Source organism: Pinus tabuliformis, chromosome 4_2 (genome assembly GCF_031772625.1).
Source record: "Pinus tabuliformis cultivar Carrire ecotype Pingquan chromosome 4_2, CPIR1, whole genome shotgun sequence".
In the NCBI taxonomy this organism is placed as follows: domain Eukaryota; kingdom Viridiplantae; phylum Streptophyta; class Pinopsida; order Pinales; family Pinaceae; genus Pinus; species Pinus tabuliformis.
Genome location: NC_142304.1, coordinates 973,186,134 through 973,210,452, shown reverse-complemented (window position 1 = coordinate 973,210,452; position 24,319 = coordinate 973,186,134). Strand labels below are relative to the sequence as shown.

Genomic DNA, 24,319 nt, shown 5'->3' with positions numbered 1-24,319 from the left:
CTGCCGAAACTACCGAAAAAGCCAGGACTGCCAAAAAAGCAGGACTGTCAGAAAAGCTGGAAACGCCGGAAAAGCTGTAAATCCCAGAAAAGCTGGAAAAGCTGGAAAAGCTAGAAAAGCCGGAAAAGTCGGAACTGCCGAAACTACCAGGAACTGCCGAAACAGTCGGAGCATCTGTCTCCGAAGGAAGGCAGCATGATGTATGAGATCATGGATAGCATAATAAGCAGCATGATGATATGAGCATGGGCAGCATAATGATGCATGATGATATGAGCATGGGCAGCATAATGATGAATGAGATCATGAGCATGGGCATCTTGATGATGAATAAGACCATGGAAAATGCAGCATGATGAGCAGCATGAAGATGAGAGCAGCTCAGTCATCAAGGTTCAACACATGTGACAGTACAGCAAGGTGTCACATGGTAATGTGCAGCAAATAGACGAGATGCAACACTATGATAGGTGAACGAGTCACCTTAGAGAATCAGTTGAAGCAATATGTCTTCAACTGATCTCATGTCAATATCAAAAGTCAAAGTGATTGACTTCTATTGTAAATGTACTATCTCTCTCACTTTCTCTACTGAACCTTGAAGAACATAAAAGAAGAATTGATCAAGGGTTTCCCCACATTGGGGTTTGTCCCTGGCTAGCGCCACATCTTGTGTCCTCTTGTCTTGGCTTGTCTTCTACGATTTATATTTATGTTCTATCTACAGTTTACTTTAATGCTGATATGATTGCTAAATCTGGAAAACATCATGAGCTAACTATGAAAATTGAAATAAATTGCTCTAGCATAGAACATACATCAAATTAACATGGTATCAGAGCTAAGGTGAAGACAATGCCCAAGCAAGAGTGAAAGAGCAATCACCAAAGACAATAGGAACAAGACAAAAGGATCAATGGGTTCCACATCTCTCTTCTAAGTTCACAAAGGGTGGAAGGAAAGGCAGATTCCTTGGTTGCAATAAGTTCGGGCATTATGCGAAGGAGTGTCTGAAGGACAGGGACACGTCTCTTGATGAAGATAACAATCATTCCAAGGTCTTCAATGATCAAAGGAATGACTAGTAATGCAAGTCATCAAGGAAATGGTCGACTCTTCAAAGAAAGCAAGGAACCCCAGAATCTCTTTTATGTACCTGATCGCAAGAAGAACTTGGTGTCCATTTCAGCAATGGAAGTCAAAGGTTCAGGGTGGCACTCATCGATGGAAAGGTACGTGTTTGGAAATAGATTTTTCAAACATGTTTTTTTTGAGTTCAGGGTTGTATCAAGTTGCAGGAAGTCCACTGGGGACCATGTCCATTGACACAGGACTGAAGGTTTGTGAGTCAGATGGTAACAGGGATGCCTGAATTCAAAAAGAGCATGAAGGTACATGTCTGAGATGTACCAAAGGAAAATCTTATAAAGGGACCATTCCCCTCATGCCACAGGTCCACAGGTTTGGAACAACCCAAGGAGTTTGATATTCATGATCGGGAATCTCATGTATGCAGGTGGTGGAAAGCCCTCTATGGCTTGAAGCAAAACACCCCAGGCATAGTATGAGAGGATCAACCGTTGTCTGATGAAGCTGAGATTCACTAGGAGTGAAATCAATCCAAACCATCCGAAGGTCATGGATGACAGACCTCTCCTACCGGCACCTATGTCTGATAGGTGCAGACGCTCTGATTTGCAAAAGTAAGAGGGAGTTGGATTTGGGACATATGCTTTGCAGTTAGCATGGTGAGCTCATATTTGGTTGAGCCTCACTAGATTGGTGCCAAGAATCTTCTGAGATATCTTCAGGGCACAATCTCTCATGGATTGAGATACACTGCCAGAAATATGAAAACTGCATGATTATCGAATGTTGACTGGGCAGGCAGTGTGGAGGATCACTAGAGCACTTCTCAGTGCTGGTTCTCTTTGGATTCTGCTTCGATGTCATGGATGAGTAGGATTCGAAGCAGAAATCGGTTGTTATAAGTACCGCCGAGACCGGATACATAACTACAAGTATGACTTCATATGAAGTTGCCTGGTTGTGGAAACTCTTCAGTGAGTACACATGATGAATACCACTATGATTCTCTGTGACAACCAGAGGTGGGATTCAATTATTGAGGAATCCCATATTCAATGATTGCTCCAGCAGATAGACATCAGATACTACCTTATCTAGGATATGGTAAGTCAATGAGCAAGGAGGCTCCATCGCACTAAGATGATGTACAGGTCACTACACTTTGTCAAAGCCCCGAGGAAAGATCAAATTTGTGATTTTCCTGAACGACTTGGAGTCATCGAGAGACCCTTGTAAAAGGGTCCTGCATGTTGCATACATTGAGCTCTAGGAGCTCTGGAGGCTTGCGGTTCTTACTACAGCAACATACGACCACAGGGTGACTCACCCTCCCCTGGTGGTGCGCACTGGGATAAGATGATTCACTCTCCTATGGACAGGATGATTCGCTCTCCTGTGAACAAGATGATCCGCTCTCTTGTGGGAAAAGATGATTCGCTCTCTTGTGGGACAGGATAATTCGCTCTCCTGTGTAGCAGGATGATTAATTCTCTTGTGAGGTCTGGATGATGTGTTCTCCATGATGATTGTGTAGCAGGATGATTAATTCTCTTGTGAGGTCTGGATGATGTGTTCTCCATGACGATTGTGTAGCAGGATGATTAGTTCTCCTGTGAGGTTTGGATGATGTGTTCTCCATGACGATTATGTAGCAGGATGATTAGTTCTCCTGTGAGGCCTGGATGATGTGTTCTCCATGGCGATTATGTAGCAGGATGATTAGTTCTCCTGTGAGGACAGGATTGATTAAGTTCTCCTATCGAGGCATCCTACCCATGCAGTCTAGGACTCATGGGAAGTACCTCTCATCTTATCAATGAGCAAGGAAATGAGGATAGGGACCATAGTAGTACCGATGGACGCATCGTTGTATCTACCGTACTCCCTATGCTAGGATGACCTTCATTGATCTGGGATCAATGATACTAGTTTGGGACCAGTGGTAGGAGTTGTACCCACTATGACACTGACTTCGGGTCAGCAGAGGACTAGTCTGGGACCAGTGATACATACTCTGAGACTGACTTCGAATCAGTAAAGTACTAGTTTGGAACCAATGGTAGGAGTTGTATTTACTATGACACTGACTTCGGGTCGGCTGAGGACTGATCTGGGACCAGTGGTACACACTCTGAGACTGACTTTGAGTCAGTGGAGGATGGTATGATACATCCTCGTGACCTTCATTGATCTGGGATCAATGATACTGGTATGGGACCAACTGTAGGAGTTGTACCTACTATGATAATGACACTGACTTCGGGTCGGTTGAGACTAGTCTGGGACCAGTGGTACATACTCTGAGACTGACTTTGGGTCAGTGGAGGACTGGTCTGGGACCAGTGAGAGTGGTACATACTATGACACTGACTTCAGGTCGGTTGAGACTGGTTTGGGACCAGTGGTACACTCTCTGAGACTGATGATACTGGTTTGGGACCAGTAGTAGGAGTGGTACCCACTATGACGCTGACTTTGGGTCAATTGAGACTGGTCTGGGACCAGTGGTATGCACTCTGAGACTGACTTCAGGTCAGTGGAGAATGGTATGAGACATTCTCGATCAATTCTTCTTCTTCATGGATCAGCAGAGCTAAGTTGAGCAGAGCAGAGCCAGCAGAGTTGAGCATAGCAGAGCTGAGCAGGCAAAGCTAGCAGAGTTGAGCAGAGCAGAGTAGAGCCAACAGAGCTGAGCAGAGCCAGCAGTGTTGAGTAGAGCAGAGCTGAGCTAGCAGAGCTGAGCAGTGCCAGCAGAGTAGAGCCGAAAATACCGAAAAAGCCAGAAAAGCCGAAAAAGCCGAAACTGCCAGAAAAGCCGGAACTACCAAAAAAGCCGGAACTGCCGAAAAAGCTGGAAACACCGGAAATCTCGGAAAAGCTGGAAACGCTGGAAAAGCCGGAAATGCCGGAACTGTCAGAACTGTCGAAAAATCCGGAACTACCGGGAACTGCAGAAACAGCCAAAGCATCTATCTCCGAAGGAAGGCAGCATGATGTATGAGATCATTGGTAGCATAATAAGCAGCATGATGATATGAGCATGGGCAGCATAATGATGCATGATGATATGAGCATGGGCAGCATAATGATGAATGAGATCATGAGCATGAGCAGCTTGATGATGAATAAGACCATGGAAGATGCAGCATGATGAGCAGCATGAAGATGAGAGCAGCTCAGTCATCAAGGTTCAACACATGTGACAGTACAGCAAGGTGTCACACGGTAATGTGCAGCAAATAGACGAGATGCAACACTATATAGGTGAACGAGTCACCTTAGAGAATCAGTTGAAGCAATATGTCTTCAACTGATCTCATGCCGATATTAAAAGTCAGTGATTGACTCTATTGTAAATGTACTATATCTCTCACTTTCTCTGCTGAACTTTGAAGAACATAAAAGAAGAATTGATCAAGGGTTTCCCCACATTGGGGTTTGTCCCTGGCTAGCACAACAACTTGTGTCCTCTTGTCTTGGCTTGTCTTTTGCGATTTATATTTATGTTCTATCTGCAGTTTACTTTAATGCTAATATGATTGCTAAATCTGGAAAAGATCATGAGCTAACTATGAAAATTGAAATAAATTGCTCTAGCATAGAACATACTTAAAATTAACATCTGCATCCCTTAATTTTAAAAAGGCTTGCCAACGGTAATCAAAATCCCTTTTTTCTTGGTTTTGCATTCCTTGCAACATTTTCTCAATGTTATCTATCTTTTTAATATCACTTGCTAATTCCTCTTGAGTTTCGATTATCTTATTTTGCCCTTCTCCTAACTCTGCATGTTTCTTTTCATCATTATTTCCCATTTGATTTTTCTTTTTCTTGGCGGAACTAATTCTATTTATTTACTTATTTATTATTATTTTTATATAATTTAAACTATATAATATAATTATATGATTGTCAAACTATATAATATAATTTAATAATGAATAACGTAATAATTTTTGTAAACTATTATATAGTTTAAATATGTAATGTAAAATGAGTGGTTCATATGTGGTGTTCTTCTTCTATGGATATGGTCTGATCTTTCTAGTTATGTGTTTATTATTCTATTGGTGATAAATCTATCGTTATTTACATAAGCTTTCATAGATCTGCTAGTGTATAGTTACCTTGCACTAGTATTTGGGTTAGAGAAGTATTGTAGATTGGGATGTTTTAGTAAACTTTTGGTTAAATTTCAAGAACTTCCTCTTCGTTGTATCATTTAACCCCTATGGATCTAATAATTTACCTTGACGTTGTATAGAAATCTTTTGAATCAGATCTCAAGCGTGGATACGTTTTCGGTTGAACTAGCCCACTCTTGAGAATAGAAGTGGAAGAATCTACATACTGATTTCCAAAGTCTTATCATTGGATTTGTTGTGCAGGGTTTCCTTCCCCTTGGCTTGTAATAAAATCTATTGCAAATTATCTTCCTCAAATTTGTGTGCTTCTATTGAACAAATCTGATAAAATAAGACATTTTATTGGCTAATCAAAGAGATGAGTTATACTCCTACTGTTTGATTTAGCTCTTGTAAATCAGTTGTATATAGTTTTGCGTTTTTCTCTTGTTGTCATCCACTAATCCTTGGGATTTGTTTTGCAGAAATATAACAGCTTATCTAAGGGGTTTCTCTCTCACAAATTTTTGGCAGGGAAACTATCTTCAATTTTTTTGCAGGCTGGCAATTGTTTATTGGAGCAAGAAAACTCTACTTTTGTAACCTTTTGGAGGCCTCATTTCCATCCTGGCCGTGAGCCCTTGAGGACTGCTCTTTCTCCCTATCCGTGACCATAAAAGGCTACTGTCATTCTCTGTCAAAACAGTGAGAAAATTGTTGTCTCTCTGCATCAAAAACAGTGAGCAAGGAGATTTATCCTCTCTCTAGGGCAGCTTTCTTCATGCTAAGTGGCTGCCTATTTTGAATAAATTCCCTTTGAAAATTTCAGAGTTGTATTGAGGAGTTCCTTGTCCCTCATTGCCATAAGATCCTTACTGTTTTCTTAAAAAGGGTTTCTCTATTTCAAAAGTTCCATATTATTGTAAATCCCTCCTGAAGGATTTAAGCCCTATGAAAAGGGTTTTTTTCCTTTGTAACATCTAATAATAAAAATCTAATTTCTTGAGGGAGCTTGGGAATTTCCCATGGTATCCCACCTCCTTATTTAAAAGGAGGATCCCCTTGTGGTGACTAACTCGTTAATTAGTTTAGATCTAATTTCTTAATTGCTCTTTTTCCTCATTGCATCCACCTTCCAATTACTATTGTGGTTCTAATTTGCTATTTAATTTAGTTGCAATTTCATGCAAATTTCATAGTTTTCATTTACATTGTAACATTTACTTACCTCAAGTTTCATGCTCAAATTGATTCAATTCATTTACAAGTTGTTTCATTTGGAAAGTTTAATTTGAGCAAATCTCTAAACTTGGATCAAATTTGCAAGTTTCATTTAGTTTGTTACTTCATTTACTTACAATCTAGTTTTAACAATCTCATTTGCTTATATTTACTTGCGCTTTGTAATGCATCTCTCACTTGGTTCATTGTCATAACATATCATATTGCAAATGAAAATACATGTTGTAGAGCACTTTCAAAGTCCAGCCACTTGAGTTATTTTTTGAACTTGTGATCTAATTTTCTTTCATGAGTTTTGTTTCATTGAGAAGTTATTACATGTTTCATTGATTATTGTCTCAACTCAATTGTGCTTCAAGTAAGTTTTAATCACAAGTAGATTGCTATCTCATTTCTTTGAAGCATCTTGTTATCACCATATCTCTTTTGAAACATTGCATTAACATTTTGACATCTCATTTGCATATTAATTTGACTTGCACTTCTAAAATCTACCTCCAAGCATAAGCTTGGTTGAATAGAAAATTTAGGATAAGTCTCCCTAACTTTCTTTCACTTGAGGACAGAGTAAGGTTAAAAAACATGACCTTGCGGTTCTCTTGTGGCTGAGTTCTTGTAGGAACGAAGGCACGTGGATTGCAAGTAGGCTAGGAAGGGAATAGTTAACGACAGACTTGCACCTCCTCAGCCTATCTTTCCTGCAACTCACCCCAATCTTTACCAAGTTTTAAGAAATTGAAGGTAGATTTTTCATCATAGTTTAGGCATTTAAACAAAATCAACCAAAATCTTTGCATTTTAGATAGTTTAAATTTTGCATTCATTTATCTAAACATCATCTCATTTGGCATATTGTTGATTTGTGAGTATTCATCTTGCTACACATTACATTGTACCTGTTGATTTTTTGTAGCATCGGATGTGCTCTAGCCATGAAAATTGGTGGAGAGGCTAAGGCACATGCGATCTCCAAGACCTGGAAATCGTTTGGAGAAATTCCACCCGGATGAAGAGATATTAAAATAATTAATATTTTTAATGAGACCCTAAGTCTAAACTTAGAAAAAATAAAATATTAATGTGTATTAATATAATATGGGTGAGAAAGTTCTAAATAATGAGGATCAAGCGAGATCTAATCTTAGCCGTTAATTAGGGACTTAAACTCGGTCGTTGAATCATCAACAGGAAAAGTATAAGAGGAGGCTTGAGGGTCAACTGGAAATACACCAAGTTGCTCAGTCAATTCGATTTTTTGGGGCAGGGTTTGCTGAGAAATCGAGTTAGTGATCTGTTGCAGCGAGGGGCAGTTCAGCAGGATGCCAGGAATACATATCAGAGAGGCAAAGAAAGTCCCAAAGAGATAGCGCAGAGCCTAGGAAGGCTGACGTAGAGGCAGCATGGGCTGACGCAGAGACTGAAGAGGCTAGCGCAAAGGACGTAGAGGGCCAAGAGGTTGACGCAGAAACCGTAGAGGCTGGCGCAAGCAGCGCAAAGAGCTGCAGAGCTGACGCTGAGTTGAAGAGGTTGCACTGAGGTGATTTCGTGGGTCAGACTGGGAGCTAATCACCTGACGCAAAGTCGTAGGAGGGTGACGCAGTTCCAGAAGATAGCTTGGAGCAGCTTTCATTGTCCAGCTAAGGAACAGTAGAAGTTGTTGTGGGGCCAATCATCCGGTTGTTGATTAGCCAGAATATCTGTCTCCGGAGAAAGGTACTTCTGTCGAGGATAATCTCTGAAGGGTGAGCCATTTTTGGCACCCTAGTTGTATTTAGAAAATTGCATAATAATAAAACCCTCATATCTACTACACTAGTTTTCCCGCATTAGGGTTTTCCGGGGACAATTGTCCAAAAATAACAGTGTCCTTAGTGTTGTCTTAGTTTATTTCAGTTGTTGATCTATATATTTGTGAAGGTTGCTATCATGTTTATTTCGATGTTTATATGATTAAATAACTTGTTAATCTAAAGAACAAGTAGGAGATAATAAACCAGAAATAGCAGTACAGATTTTTGATGTGTTAGATTCAGAAATTTTCACATGGTATTAGAAGGATTGCAGATCACAGGAGGACTGAAGACACCGGCAGAAGAAATCTGAAAAATTTGCAGCAGAAGCAGTGGTCCCGAGAGACAGCATTGTTCTAGAGCTGAAGCGACAAGAGAAGAGGTGACACATTGCTTAGAGGGTGACGCAGAAGCTCACGCAGAGCCTGCGTCAGCATTTCGAGCTAAGGGAAGGGCCAGCACAGAGGCAGAGAGAGGCAGGAGAAGCTCATGCAGAGCCACATCATCCTACTCAACCAGGTAGGATTGACACAGTTGGCCGGAGGAGCAAATTTCAGCCTTCGTCGTGATTACGCAGAGCCTGAAGGGCTCAAATTCTTCAGTTGTCGGGGCTAAGGGAGTTGTGCAGATTGTGATTTGAGGAGCTAGTGGGACCGTGGGACGTTGGTTCTGTCATTACAAAACAATGTCTGAGACAGAACCAAAGTAGAGGGAAGCACTACCTCGACGGATTTCTAGCCAAGAAATCCATATCCGAGTTGCAGCAGCAAAGGGGGATTGGAGAGGATTGTTTCGACAGTTGGCCGATTTCTAGGAGGGAAGTCAAGACTCAGAGGGAGTCTAGAAGAGGAGTAGAGATGGCAGTGAACGGATAGGGTGATCAGGACAGATTGGACGGGGCTTCCAATTCTGTCATCTAGAAGCCAGGATCCTAGCAATCCTGGATAAGCATCACATCAAGGACTATACCTTGAAAACCATAGTTGTCCCAGTTGACTCGAATGCTAATGAGAAATATGAGGAGGCCGAGGCGAAGGCAAAATGCATGATCCTAGACGGGGTCAAAGATCATGTCATACCACATATTGCTGAGAAGAACACAGCAAGGGAGATGTGAGAGGCCCTGACCACCTTATACCAGGGGCTCTTCTGTACAGCGGAAGATGTTCTTGGAGAATCAATTGAGGTCATATCTGATGCAGAAAGGAGAGGAGATAGATCACTTCCTCCTCAGGTTGCAAGGAATTCGCAACCAGCTCACTTCCGTGGGGTCTACACTAGATCCAAAGTTTATGGTCAGCACTGCTCTGAATGCAGTCTCCGAGGACTGGGAGACGTTTGTCCAAAGCATCTTGGGCAGAGTGACTCTCCCCAGTTGGGAAGAGATGTGGGCAGCTCTTCGACAGGAAGAAATCAAGAGGTTGACCAAGGCGGGGAGTAGTGGTAAAGGGAGTTTGAGTCAAGAAAGAGGAGGAGGATGCGGCTCTAGCATTTGCGGGACAGCAAGGGAAGAGGAAGAAGAAGCACATCTCCAAGGTCAAGTGCTTCAACTGTGGGGAGTTGGGACATTATGTATCTCAGTGCCCCAGGAAGAAAGGCAAGGGAGAAGCTTCCGATTCAAAGGCAACTCCAACTAAGGCAGAGAAGGATGTAGAGACTCATAACGATTGTGCCATGAGTGCTCATACGCCTCTAGAGAAGAGATGGGGAGACATCGAGTTGTAGTTAGGAGGACTACATAGTAGGGGCAGGATCCTTGAGGTGCCCAAACTCATGGATCACATCCGGCTACGGGAGCCCTTAATGACAATAGCATGATGACAAGTGTCGGGTAGAGCAAAGTGTGGTGAAGCAGCAAGGTAGGGCTAGTGCAGAGTTTTGTAGCAGCGCAGTAGAGGTTGCAGCAGTGCGAGAGGCACAGAAAAGGTTGCAGCAGCGCAGTGGCAACAGAGCGAGCACGGGTTAGCAGCAGAGGCAACTTCAGCATCACGAGGCTTCCAAACTAACCAGGATGTCAATTGTTGGGAGAAGTCAGTTACTTACTTCCCGGTAACTGAGTTGCAATACAGCGGTTAGCAGTGGCAGTGCTATCGGCAGCATGGCAGCATATTGAGAGGGAGTTGTAGTACGGATGTAGCAGCGGGAGTGGCAATGTCATGGGCAACAATACAAGAAGCAGCAGTGTAGGAGATGTGAGGCAGCAGGCCAAGCATTAGCACAGGTACCGATGTTGAAGATCAGTGTGATGCTTCTATGGTGAGCCATTACTAGAGCGCATTCCTCGTTAAGAGAGAGTGTTGATTTTTGGTAGCATCAGATGTGCTCTAGCCATGAAAATTGGTGGAGAGGCTAAGGTACATGAGATCTCCAAGACCCAGAATTCGTTTGGAGAAATTCCACCCGGATAAAGAGATATTAATATAATTAATATTTTTAATGAGACCCTAAGTCTAAACTTAGGAAAATTAAAATATTAATGTGTATTAATATAATATGGGTGAGAAAGTTCTAAATAACGAGGATCAAGTCAAATCTAATCTTAGTCGTTGATTAAGGACTTAATCTCGGTCGTTGAATCGTCAACATGAAAAGTATAAGAGGAGGCTTGAGGGTCAGTTGGAAATACACCAAGCTCATCAATCAATTTGATTTTCTGGGGCAGGGTTTGCTAAGAAATCGAGTTAGTGATCTGTTGCAGCGAGGGGCAGTTCGGCAAGAGGCCAAGAATACACATCAGAGAGGCAGAGAAAGTGCCAAAGAGACAACGCAGAGCCTAGGAAGGCTGACGCAGACGCTGACGCAAAGGCAGCAAGGGTTGACGCAGAGACTGAAGAGGTCAGCGCAGAGGACATAGAAGGCCAAGAGGCTAACGCAGGCAGTGCAAAGAGCTGCAGAGTTGATGCTGAGTTGAAGAGGCTACGCTGAGGTGATTTCATGGGCCAGACTGGGAGTTGATCAACTGACGCAAAGCCGTAGGAGGGTGATGACGTCCCTGGAGGGCGGCGCAGTTCCAGAAGATAGCTTGGAGCAGCTTTCACTATCTAGCTAAGGAACAATAGAAGTTGTTGTGGGGCCAATCATCTAGTTGTTGATTAGCCAGAATATCTGTCTCCGGAGAAAGGTACTTCTGTCGAGGATAATTTCTGAAGTGTGAGCCATTTTTGGCACCCTAGTTGTATTCAGAAAACTGCATAATAATAAAACCCTCATATCTGCTTCACTGATTTTCCCACATTGGGTTTTTTCGGGGACAATTGTGCAAAAATAACGATGTCCCCTGTGTTGTCTCAGTTTAGTTTAGTTGTTGATCTGTATATTTATGAAGGCCGTTATTGTGTTTATTTCGATGTTTATATAATTAAATAACTTGCTAATGTAAAGAACAAGTAGGAGATAATAAACCAGAAATAATAGTAGGGATTTCTGATGTGTTAGATTAAGAAATTTTCGCAGTACCTATCTTGTACTTGCTATTTAACTTACTTGCTCATTGTCCTTTGATATTGTCCCATTTCATTTGAGCATCTCTTTGAAGTACAAGTACAAGTTCCATTCATCTTGCAAGGTCTATTTTGTTGCTTACATTTCAATTTATGCTATCATATTGTACTAACACTCGTATTGCAACATCGTTATCCTTGTAACTTGAAGTGTTATTTTCGTTTCGCAAGTATATAATCTTTACTTGAGCATTGTTTATAAGGCATTGGTTTCTCATTTTTAATTTTGTTGAATGCCATATTGATCTTGATCAAATTTATATTTTACATTGCTCATAAATTCTTATACTTGCTAATTTTAAATCAAGTTGCATTGAGAAGTGATTGTCTTGTCCTTAGTCTCCTAGAACTTGTTGTTTTTAACAAATCTTTCCTTTAGAAACCTTCCTTAGGGTCCACCCCCCTTGGCTTTAGCTAGGAGAGAGCCTAGACAGAGAGAGTTGGGATTAGGTGATAGCCCTTCTTTGAGCTTTGCCACGAAGGCCACACCTAGTGGAGTTGAGGATTTTTCCCATGTTGTACCATTTTTTGGTTTTGATAAGTTAGAATAAATTAGACAAAAAAAGAAACTATATTTACAAAATGTTAAGATAGGATGTGGAACAAAATAATATTGAATAAAAAATGTTATGAAAATATTTTGATAAATATGTCCATATCAAAGAAAATGATAGGGTACATGCCCTAAAAAATGAAGGCAAAAATAAAATGTTAGGTTAGACAGAAAAGAAAAAGAAATCAACTCTGAAAGTGTTGCAAATCTAAATGCCACTACTTTGTTCTAAATTCAGTTTGAAAATAATAAGTTGTGTGCAGTTTGTTTAGATGCCACACTAGGTTATTTTATCCAATTATACAGTTGCATCATAATTGGATTTGTTTTAAATTAATTCTCATAGGTAGAAAATAAATTGGCTCAACAGTTTAATCTGAGCCAATGGAGGGAATAAGGTATAGAGATAGATTGTTCATAAAAAGAAAATATTGGGTTGCTTATTTTTATGCACTCTGAAGTTTAGGGATAGAAGGGTAGGTAGAAATGTGAAAGTTTGAGATGTTGAAATGGTTATTTCCTAAGGATCAAAACATTAGGAAACATATTGATGAAGGGAGTTCGAATAACCAAACTTTTAACCTTATGCTATTTCATTCATATGTTATCACTCCATTCGTTAAATCACCCGAACCCACAGCCGCCGCGTACGCCTATCATATCGCGACCCCACCGTTCATTCCCCGCTCACACGTTAAAATCCCTCCACCTCACCTCTCATCCTGTGCACTCCTCCGCAATCATACAGCCCACACTCCCTGTCGCCCTCATTTGTCGTCCGGAGTTTATCGGCAGGGGGGGCGGGGGAGGGCGAAATGGGCAGTCTTTAATACCGCCTACATAAACCACAAAAATTACCTTTTAGTCTTTCGGGACTAGAAATCCCAAAACCACAAACCACTCTGTCTTACCCCCGAACGCAGTATCCTTCATAGTCGTTTACCGCCACCCCACGTCACGTTTCACTTCATATCTCCCGTCCAATCATCTGTTGCCCATTCATTTCCGTTCCCGCACATTTATAACCAAATGTCCGTTAATTAACCGTTGGATAATTAATGCATTTTCAAATGTTCGGCGCCACCCTCCCACTCCATTTTTCTCTTTATAAACACTGTGTCATGCATTTCAAAGGTTACACAGTTAACTTCTGCGACCAAGATTATTCTTCAAGCCCGCCTGCTCATACAGCTCAGCCACTTGTCCTGTTCGCAAGCACATCTTCTAGGTCCACTTGTCAATTGCCTGTCTCCACTCTGGTAACTCCTTTTACCATTTTGTCATTTACAGTCCGCAGTTTCATTTGACAAAATGCCTCCCAAGGGAAAAACAATTGCAGAAGTTTCAAATCCTCTAATTCACCCACAGGTTGATTTCCACCATACTCCATTAGTTGACAAGGATTGCAAAATCATTGAGACTTCTTCTCAATTTGATTTATTTCAAATTTATTGCTAGTGGGAAGAGCAGCTAATTTACCAGAGTGATGAAATTGGGATCTGGGAATCCCAATTACCCCACTATATTTTTCCACAAATACACAGAGCTCCAGAGTTTGTGAGGAAATGCCATGAATCTTATGATCCCAGCCAGAGAGCAATTATCTCACCTACTGGAGAAATCCTCTGTCCCATTAATGTCGATTCAATTGATAAAATGTTGCAGGCCCCTGCCACTACACCAACTCATCCTTTTTCTCATGAAAACCTGATAGAAGCTTATAACAAACTGGACTTTACCAAGAGATCCCAGACCCTGGAACTGTTTTTAGCAATTGGTAGTCCTCTACCAAAGAGAAATCCCCCTTATGATTCATCTATGTTTCCTGATAGAACCGGGCATATTACTACTCTCCTATCCTATTTGCTTGGTTATCACTCTGATCAGTCTGTCAATGAAGCCATCCTTGGTTTCTTATCCATGTTTTCTTCTGATTCTAAGCCTACTGTTATTTATGATTTCAGTCATTTCATAGCTAAAACCATACATGAGCAGTTTGTCAAATTTAACACTGAAGAAGTATTCAAGTATGCTTCAGTACTTGTGTATCTTTTTATATATTTTCAGGGAGACAAATTCCCATTTCCTTTGTAGAAACTTGATGAAGAAGGACAACAACAGTCAGTGATTTTCTGGACTTCAATGGGGATGAAGGAGAAAGAAGAATTCACATACAAGCAGTTCATAGAACTATTTATTCATCCAGCCCTCAGCCTTATGAGCAGCACTCCATTACCAAGGATCAATGAGGAGATTGTCAAAGAACTTCAGTTCATAGATCAAGCTACAACAGGAGATTGGTATTGCTACCAAAACTACACAGAAATCAAGGTTTTTGGCTGTGAGCTTCCACCCTACAAACTGCCAAAGTACCTCCCTGTTAGAATCTTTGCACTGGAGTACTTGAGGCAAAGATTGAATGCAGATGAAGTACATTTTGTAGCTGCCAAAAAGAAATCACAATTTAAGCTTAAAGCTCAAGTTGGTCCCTTCATTTGTAATACCAGGGCAGCAAGGGAGGAAGTTGATAAGCTGTTAAAAGAAATGAAATTTGCTCTCAGTTTCTCTTGGTCATATGACCCATTGGGAGTCATCTCCAAACTCAGGGTGGAAAATAAGTTCACACCATATCATCATACAGCTAGGCCTAAGATAGAACAGTGCAAGAATCAGTTGGAATGGACAGATAATACCCTCCAAGAGGCTGAGGAACAGGCAGTCTCTACATCAAATATGCAAACTCCCATTGCACAAGAAAAGACTACCAAGAGAGGGAGGGAAGAACAATCTTCACCTGCAATGGAGGCAACAAGCCAAGGCCTCAAAGTCTTTCACAGGAAAAACAAACAAAGGGTCTCTATGAATATGGATTCACAGTCTGGTGAATAGTCTATACAATCTCCAACTTAATCTACCACTTCTCATGAACAGCAGATAGTCCAAGTTGTTGGAGGCATTCCAGAGAATAAAGAGGAAGACATCTTCCATGTCTTTAGTGAAATCAAAAGAAAGAATGAAGAATTGAAGTTAAATACTTACACCCAGTTCTGGAAGCATTCTTCCAGCTCTCAAGCAAGGCTTCTTTCAGTCTTTGACTCTGAGAAGGGGAAGATGCAAATGGCTTTCTTGCAGGCCCAAGTTCCTCAGCCCAGGACTGCAGCACAATACCAGAAACACACTTCTTTTGAGTTTAATGTAAAGGATGTGCATCCAAATGATCAAATTGAAATGCACAAACGAAATGGACAGATGATTGCTTCAACCTTGACAAACACTGCTATGAGTTTGTCAAAAATGCAGGTTACATTGGCCAACACTCAGTCAGAATTAAAGTTGGAGAAGGTCTCCTCGTTAGCAAAGGATACCAAGATTCAATCCTTGGAAAACCTAGTGCTAAGGATGGGATATGATCCCTCAAACATAAATGCTGCAGAGGAGCTCATTAAGAAAAAGAACACTGAGGTTGCAGCATTAAAGAAACAACTGAAACTACAACATCTGAGGATCCAATGGCCAAAGAAATCGAGGAGACAGAGACTCAAAAGTCAGATATGATGAAGCTCATCATAGAACAGAATTTGCAAATAAAACAAATGGAGGAGAAAATGGAGAAATTGGTTAAGGAGAAGGAGGAAGCTATCAAGAACATTCAAACTTCAATGGATGTAGTCTCTCTTGCAGCAGTTCCCATCACCAGAGTTTCTACTTCAGCCACTACATCAGCAACAAGTACAGCAGAAGGAGCTGAACAGCTTACTGAAGTTGTTCAGAACCTGTCTATCTAGATAGGAGAAATCAATAAACTAAAGGATGAACTCAAAGAATTACGGCTTATGAAGTCTATATCAGACAATTCACATACAACTGAAACAAACAGACTCAAAGGCCAAGTGGAAATGTTGCAGAGAGAACTCACAGATTCCTTCATAGGAAACAAGTTGGGTTTAGCAAAAGAAATTTTGTGGGAAGAAATCACAGAAGCAATCAAGGAGATTTGGCCCTCCATTAAGATAATATTCAATCAGAAAGATCTCTTGGAAAAAGCTCAGGAAGCAGTGGAAACCATAACTAAGCAGCTGGAGGATATGCCAGAGACTGCCTTTGATATAATCAAATTTCTAAATTCCAAGGATGACTATGAGCTTGAGGAATTAAGAATAAACGACAGAACTGCAACGATATTAGAGGTAAAGAAGATTATCACTAAGAAAAATCTCACCCTTCAGCTACAAGAAAAGTGCAGCAATGTTAACAACATAGTTCAGAGATTTTTCAACAAGATTGAACCTTTGGTCAGCAAGGGTTTACCTTCTATGATGGTTATTAATGATAAATTAATGCCAATTGAGGATTATGTCAAGAAGTTAACAGAGGTGGGCACCCATGCAGCTTCAGTTTCCAATATCAAAGGATCAGCAACACCAGCTCTCATAGTAAAAACACTCAGGGATTCTTTCTTCATCCTAGATGAAATCAAGCATATATTTTTGGTAAAACCCACTTTTGCTGAATACACCGAGATGGATGAAATCTACAAGAGGATAACAAAGATTTCTATCCCAGATAAGAAACGCTGGGAAGAATTAACAGATTTACTTGATTAAGGATAATAGAACAACATTTATTTTTTGAGGGAATAGTCAGCGAGCTTCAACCATTTTTCAGCATTTTCAGTAATAGTCATCAAACAGCGCAGCATCAAAATAGTGCCAGATCATTAGATAGTTTTATTTCTTGATTGTTAATAATCTATTTTTGCAAAAGCAGTTCAGGATATTTTTCGCCCTACTGTTGTATAAATAACTCCCTTCACGAGTTTTTAATGGTTGCACCCTTGAAGAAGCATTTCTAGACATCTGATGTAATAAATCTTTCTAGATCATTAATACGAAGCAAAGGATTCTGAATTCTGTTTTACACAGTTTGTGTTTCCTGTAAGTTTTTCCAGTGTCATTCGTTATGTTTTTTCTTCATATACTTGTGTCTTGCAGAGATAACTAGGTAGGAATAATTGTATTTCAATCTATTCCTATAAGCTTTTGAAGTGATAATCTATAAAGAGAATGAATTAATGGATTGTTTGTTTAATTAATTCCCTCAAAATCAATAAATCATCAACATCTTTTGTAAGCTCATGTGTATTTTCTCAAACCTTTAAACATAGTTTAAAGGTTTTCATACTTATGATTATTTAGCTTTCAATTTGAAAACTGTGGAAATCATATTACTTTTATGTTTCTTCTCATCATCATAAAAGCTATTTCACTGTGTAAATATTTATAGCAGCCCTCTGCTGAGATATTGATATTATTCAAGAGGTTAGGTACATCAGTTCTATATCTGTTTCATCCACTGGTCTCCCAAATTAAAACAAAACCCACAAAACAATTATCTTAGATGCTCTGGCTTAATAACTGACCATCGTTATCTCAGAGATACAACATCCCACATTAACTTAGGTTTGCAAGCCAGGCGGCAACAATGCCCATATTCATGACATCCATAACATTGGACTTTGGACATTTCTTTATCCCCTTGAGATTTGTTACCAGCATTTTTGTTTTAAGATCCAAATTTCTTCTTTCCAAACTTCCCCCTTGATTCAGCTACAAAAGCTTGAGAATCTTCATTATGACGTTTAGTATTGCTTTTAGCCTTCAGTCTTGATTCCTCTAAAGTGCAAGCAGCCCATAACTCTTCAAAAGTAGGATTCTCCTTTCTAGCATAAATGCCTCCAGCAAAATGAAAATCTACACCTTCAAATTGTCAGCCTCTATGGAGAGGATTGTCTCAAGGAGACACAAAAACACAAAAAAGCTTTGAATTAGAATGAAGAAATGAGTTGTTGATCCTACTTTTCTTATTTTTTCACCTCTCCTATATATTCCCATCTCATCAGTCGTTTTGATTATTATAGCTTCTCTTGTCCCTAACAATGGGTGGAGTGTCCACTTGAAACGTTAGACATTTCAAAACTATGACAATTTACTTCCAATTTACTTACAAATAAGACTCTATGCTCTACTGCTTGAAGAAATGGATATCGTGCTAGGTGCAGAATGGTTGATGCTTTTGGGAAGTTATACCAAAAACATTGAAAAACAATTCATGGAGTTTAATTGGCAAGGTCCACACTTATATGTTGTTGAAGGTTCCACTCTCAAGAAGAATGAATTACAATTAACAAAAGGGGCAAGAAACACAATCAAACATACAACAATGGAACCAAGAGAAAAATATCATCAAGAAGCATAAAATCTTTCATGTTAAATAATCAGGTCAAGGCTTCAGACTAAGATGCAAACAATACAAAACAAACCTTACCAACACTAAAACACAAAGAAACTCAAAACCTTGAAAATAGATAAACTTCATTCCACCACAAAAACGTGCTCAATTAGAGAGAATTTTATTTGCTATGCTTTGAGGACAGCAATGTTCTAGAATCTAAACATAATAATAATAAATTAATTGTTTAATGAAAAGTCAAAAGGTACATAACCCTTCACCTCATGACCAATCAACGCTATAAGTAGATCATCACAAGATTCATTGTAATATCATCATTCTTATAATTTAACAATCAATACGTATTATCTATCTACTGATATATCTATATTCAACTATAAACAAGGCCTGTTTATAACAGTGCACATCTCCTTTTTGCTCTCTCCATAACCATCTGAACTCTATAACTATACACAAATTTTCTAAGAATTATCATAAAGTGACGTAAACCAGCGCATTTTTTATAAAATAAGAGATTATTTATTTACCTTACTTGTTCTTGAGTTCCAGTTATTTGCCTTAGTCGTACACCAATCTGCCTTTCACAATTTTTCAATTCCTGCTCATATATGTTTAGCCATAATATCAGCATAGCATTTAACTTCAATGAAAGCAAATTGTACAAGATCCACCATCCAACAAGAAGGTAAATTCAATGTCAACCACAGAATATATTGGTTAACCAATGCCATTTGATAGGAGCTAGGTAGACTATAATGAATAACAGGGTTTATGTCACGCTTAAAGCTTGTATTTAATAATGAGAAATGCTAGAAATTCGCATCTCATGTAGAACGTTTAGACTCAACAATCTACACAAGTTGAGACTTTGAAGTTACAGATAGTAAATCAAGACAATTTCTTATGTATATGATATAACAAAAAAGACACCATATAATGATCCAAAGGTTCATGGAACAACCGGGATGTTCGAGAGGCTACCTCTTATAAAGGAAGGATTTCCAAAATTGGGAAGATAAAAGTAACTCTCTCTACAAAATATTGACATTTGAGCCTCTTAGTTGAGGTCACATAAAATTCCCACGTACACAACCACTATAGTTTTATACTTGCAAGAGTCAAGATTTGCAACACATGTAATGACATTCCATATGGGTGAGATTTCTTGGTTGTTGTTACCACTTGAAAATGCATGTCGAAATCCACATTTTCATGGGCATGATAGAAATTTTCTATCTCCCCGCATGATAGAAAATTTTCAGAGTTTTGTAACAATCGTAGGTTGCAGGATGAGACTTAGAGACTGTGTACTTTGTTCTATTTTTCTTGAGCACTTTTCATCATCTAAGGAAGAACAAAGATGTAGGAGCATGGTTGGCTTGATGAAGGCTTTTTCATAAGCACATTTCACCAGGAGATTCCATTTGGGCACACTTGACACCTATTTGGAGACATGGTTATATGGCTTACATTATATTTTGTTGCATCAATAATGAGGAGCCTTGCTCCTTGTTTGAACCTAGGGAATCAAACCATGTGGATGGAGGAAGTGAACATGAATTAATCCCTAGAAGATGAGAATCCTACTTCAAGAGGTGTCCAAGGATGTATGGCAAGTAAGGGACAAACATAGCTAGAGGAGAAAATAAACTACCTTATTTGAGGTCTAAAGCATGACATGTCGTAAGAAAGGAAGCTAAAGGAGAAATGCCCCTCTTATAAAGCTGCTATGTGGTGCTAGAAGCATCTATAAGGCTAAAAGAGGTTCCTTGGGGGCATTATACATCATTCAAGACATATTCCACATATCATGAGGCATGTTTCCTCATTCATCAAAGCTTTTGCAGGTAAGGATGTTGGAAATACTGAGAGGGGGGTGAATCAGTATTTCTTTTTCTCACTATTGTTTTACTAGTTAAAACATATATGTTCAGAACACAAAATGAACAGCAGGAATAAATGCTTTTATTAATATAACTGTGCAGAAAAATAAATACAATAAATAGATTGTCACAATTGGTTGCCAAGCTCCAACTTGGGCTTTGGTGAGGCTCCAACCTCCTGAGCACCAACTCTATTTTGCCAAGACACCAATCTTGGACTTAGGAGCACCAACTCCCAAGGACTTCAATCCTGTTCAATTCTAAGGCTCCAACCTCTTTGGTATACACTGGTGTGCTGTTGCGCTCTTTTCAGCTTCCACTGCTTCTGCTGCCCCCTTTTCTTCTGTTGCTTTCACTATCTCATGCTCAGGTTATACTGTTCACGAACAACCCATACAGTGTTCTATTTTTGCTGCTTTTATATGCTCCATGCCCCTGTCCATTCGTTTCCTCTTACATGCTGGCTCTTTGGCTTCCTCCTCACTTGATCGCTTGACACTTCGGCTTCCATTCCTTTGCTTCTTCTGTCTATACAAGTGTTCCAAAATCTGAGTAGAAAAACCCAAACTCCCCTTTCTTAAATAAAACTCGGCCCTTGACCTGTGGTTAATACCTTACAGGCTTTATCGGAGGCGTTTAATCACCCATCGGAAGCCACCACCCAAGCGTTTTAATCAACCATCGGAAGCCACCACCCGAGCGTTTTAATCACCCATCGGAAGCCACCACCCGAGCGTTTTAATCACCCATCGGAAGCCACCAACCAAGCCTTTAATCAACCATCACCGAGCGCTTTAATCAACCATTACACAGGTTTTAATATATACCTTAACCCCGCGGCCATCTATCATATAATACACGGAAAACATTATAAACCCCCGCTCTAATTCAAATGCCGGACTTCAATTATTATGCACCCGCCTTTACAATTATCGGCGGGTCCGGATTTCGGCAGTCACAATAACTCTTAAGCCCAGACCTCCGACGAGGTGCGGACCCGATATGGCTTTAGACTCCCTTTAATATTGTTTCGGGTCCGATGAACATCAGCGTTCGCTGTAAACAATAGACCCATTCCTCCGACGTAACGCGGACCCGATGCCTCCTTACATTTCTTCCTAAACTGAATTCGAATCCGTCATATCGGCGGATTCCTTATCGGCGAGTCTTGATGGGTTGCGGACCCGATCTCCTTTAGGCTGCTCCAAATATAATTTCGGCTCCGGATGATTTCGGCGATCGCTACCTCCGCTGCTCCGATGCGATACAAGAGTTCTGCGGACCCGATATGATTTTACACTTCACTTGATAATAGTTTCGGCTCCGGATTTCGCTGATGCGATAAGGATTCTCTGCTCCGCGGACCCGATATGCTTTCTATTTTGCTTGATAAGAGTTTCGGCTCCGGATTTCGGAGCTTGCACCTTGAACAGTTCCGACATTCTGGATGCGATATATTATAGACTGTTTTTAATAAGTCCATCGGGTCCATGCCTCTATCACAATCGGCAGATTATAGCGCCATCCCTTATGACTTGCAATCACTGCGGATGCGATATGATATTAAGCCACAGTCTATATTCCCGTCGGGTCCACAACCGTATATCGCAATCGGGGGTTTTGGGAGTGACAGCCCTTTGAGACCAGCGACATAGCGGATGCGATATTACATTTAGCCAGTTTATAATGGAGCCGCGGGTCCGTGTTATTATATCGCTCTCTCTCTCTCTCTCTCTCTCTCTCTCTCTCTCTCTCTCTCTCTCTATATATATATATATATATATATATACTCCTCAGTACTCCCGATAGTTCTTCCTTTGGCATTGTTGTTTGTAATATGTGCCCGCCGATAGTGTTAAGGCATATATATATGGGTTTTCTCCTCCGATGGCCCTATTTGCTTGTAATATATATATGGCTCCTCTTGGCTCCTCTTGCTCCATCTGCTCCTCTCGGTCCATTTTCTCCATTTGCTCCATATATATTGCTCCTCTTGCTCCATCTGCTCCTCTTGGTCCACTCTGTTTGCTCCTGTAGCTCCTCCGATGGCTCCTCTTGCTCTGACACTCCTTCGATATGGCTCCTCTTGCTCTGGCACTCCTCCGATATATGTGGCTCCTCTGGCTTGGTCCGCTCCTCTTGGCTCCTTTTGCTCCTCTTGGCTCCGATATGCTCTGTCTCCTCCTCTTGAATATTGCCATATTGACATCAATGACAATCTGTGTCCAACAAAGGACACAATAGTTAATCCATTTTCACATATTTGGTGTTGGATTTCACCCTTTCAGGTATTTAGGGATAAGGAACATTGCCTTCTCTACATATCTAGAGGCAAACTCTTTGCATGAGGAGGTGCCTTGTGACATCGTGGATATGAACAAACCTTCAAAGGAAAGTTGTTTTTGTAAAAATTTTAACTATCTTGTGTTGAAGAATCTAGGGCAGTTAGCATTAGATAGATTCTTCTATACTTGATAGCGATTTGCGAAATGCTTTCACTATTTATCTTATCTTGATCTTCTTCTTATTATGAGTGTGTGTGTTTACTTCATCAAACTGCTACCAAAACAAAGAAACAAGAACACAAGAAGTTGGCATTCTGCCAGGGCCAAAACCTCTCCCTCTTGGAGAGGAAAACCCGCACATAAATCTTCTTATAGAGATTCTAATTGACAAACACCAAGACCATGACCCTTGACCTATCAAGCCACTCCCAGACCAAGACACCAATCCTCTTATTACTGTTGAGATCATCATCATCATTACTGCTTCACCGAGATCATCATTGTTGCACCATGACTGCTCATTGAGATCACCACTAAGATTATCTCTGCACCTTCATCGAGATCATAACCTTCAAGAACGAGATCATGACTGTGATAGGATCATGACTGCACCTTAATGTAAGTCGAGATAAAGTGTGTCACTATGAGATCCTTCCATCATCATTAGGTTGAGACTGTGACAATCCTTGTCACTGTCATCACTGCTCCTCCTCATTATGTCGAGATTGTAATAGTTGAGATTGTGATTATCTTTGTCACTGTCATCACTGCTCCTTCTCATTATGCCGAGACTGTAATATCCATTCGAAAACTTATAGACTCCTTTTTCAACTGTAACACTGCAACATAGTCTTCATCTGAGATTCCTGTTCCATTACTTGTCCGAGATATCACTGAGATTATTAGCGAAATTTTAGATGTATCCGAAGTAGCAGAGGTTTATGCGAAGTTCTGAAACCCTGTAATCTTGTCCGAAAATCTCAGATGTATCTGAGTTCTGTCCCTCCTTCTGCGCAGACCCTAATGGGGTATATATAGTGGTTTTGTCTCCATAAATAAGCCAACTTGTATTGCTGAACCGATGTGTCTATTATTTGAGCCGACTTGACTGCCTTTTAATTCGATTTCCAAAACAACGTGACAGAGAGGATGGTGCTTGTCATTTGGAGTGTTGCTAAAAACTAGGTTGACCCATTTTCATAGCATAGATGCTCAAGTAGAGATCTTCAATATAATTTTGACTCTTTGACTTTCCTAGACCTATGGAATGAGCAAGAAACTCATTCATATTATTTATAAAAATAATAATTATTTTACTTGACAAGTACAAAGATCAAAATTACATTGACAAATACCGAACCTAGTTACCCTTTTCTTCAACACTCCCTCTTAACTAGGGAGGTATTTACAATGGTACTTCGTTATTCTCAATCTAAAGAATTTCTCATAAGAAGAATCAGATTGGTAATCCCATTTGTATAGCATCATATCAATCAGCATTGTCATAGTGCAAGGCCTTGACTAACAGCTCCATCTCTCCATGAGACCATGAGCTACAATGTTGGCGAGACCAATGATTTATAGACACCTTCATCATTGTCTCT

The 24,319-nt window shown here is 40.2% G+C and overlaps 1 protein-coding gene across 4 annotated transcripts in view; it reads right to left on the bottom strand.

Annotated features, from left to right (window-relative positions):
• LOC149172872 (mRNA export factor GLE1-like) overlaps positions 1-24,319 on the bottom strand; it is a 404,516-nt gene that overhangs the window by 119,429 nt on the left and 260,768 nt on the right. For all 4 annotated transcript variants that reach the window (XM_089424451.1, XM_089424450.1, XM_089424449.1 and 1 more), the window contains one exon: positions 19,075-19,145. In XM_089424451.1, coding sequence (XP_089280577.1) covers positions 19,075-19,145 — 71 coding nt within the window. The remainder of the gene's footprint in view (positions 1-19,074; positions 19,146-24,319) is intronic.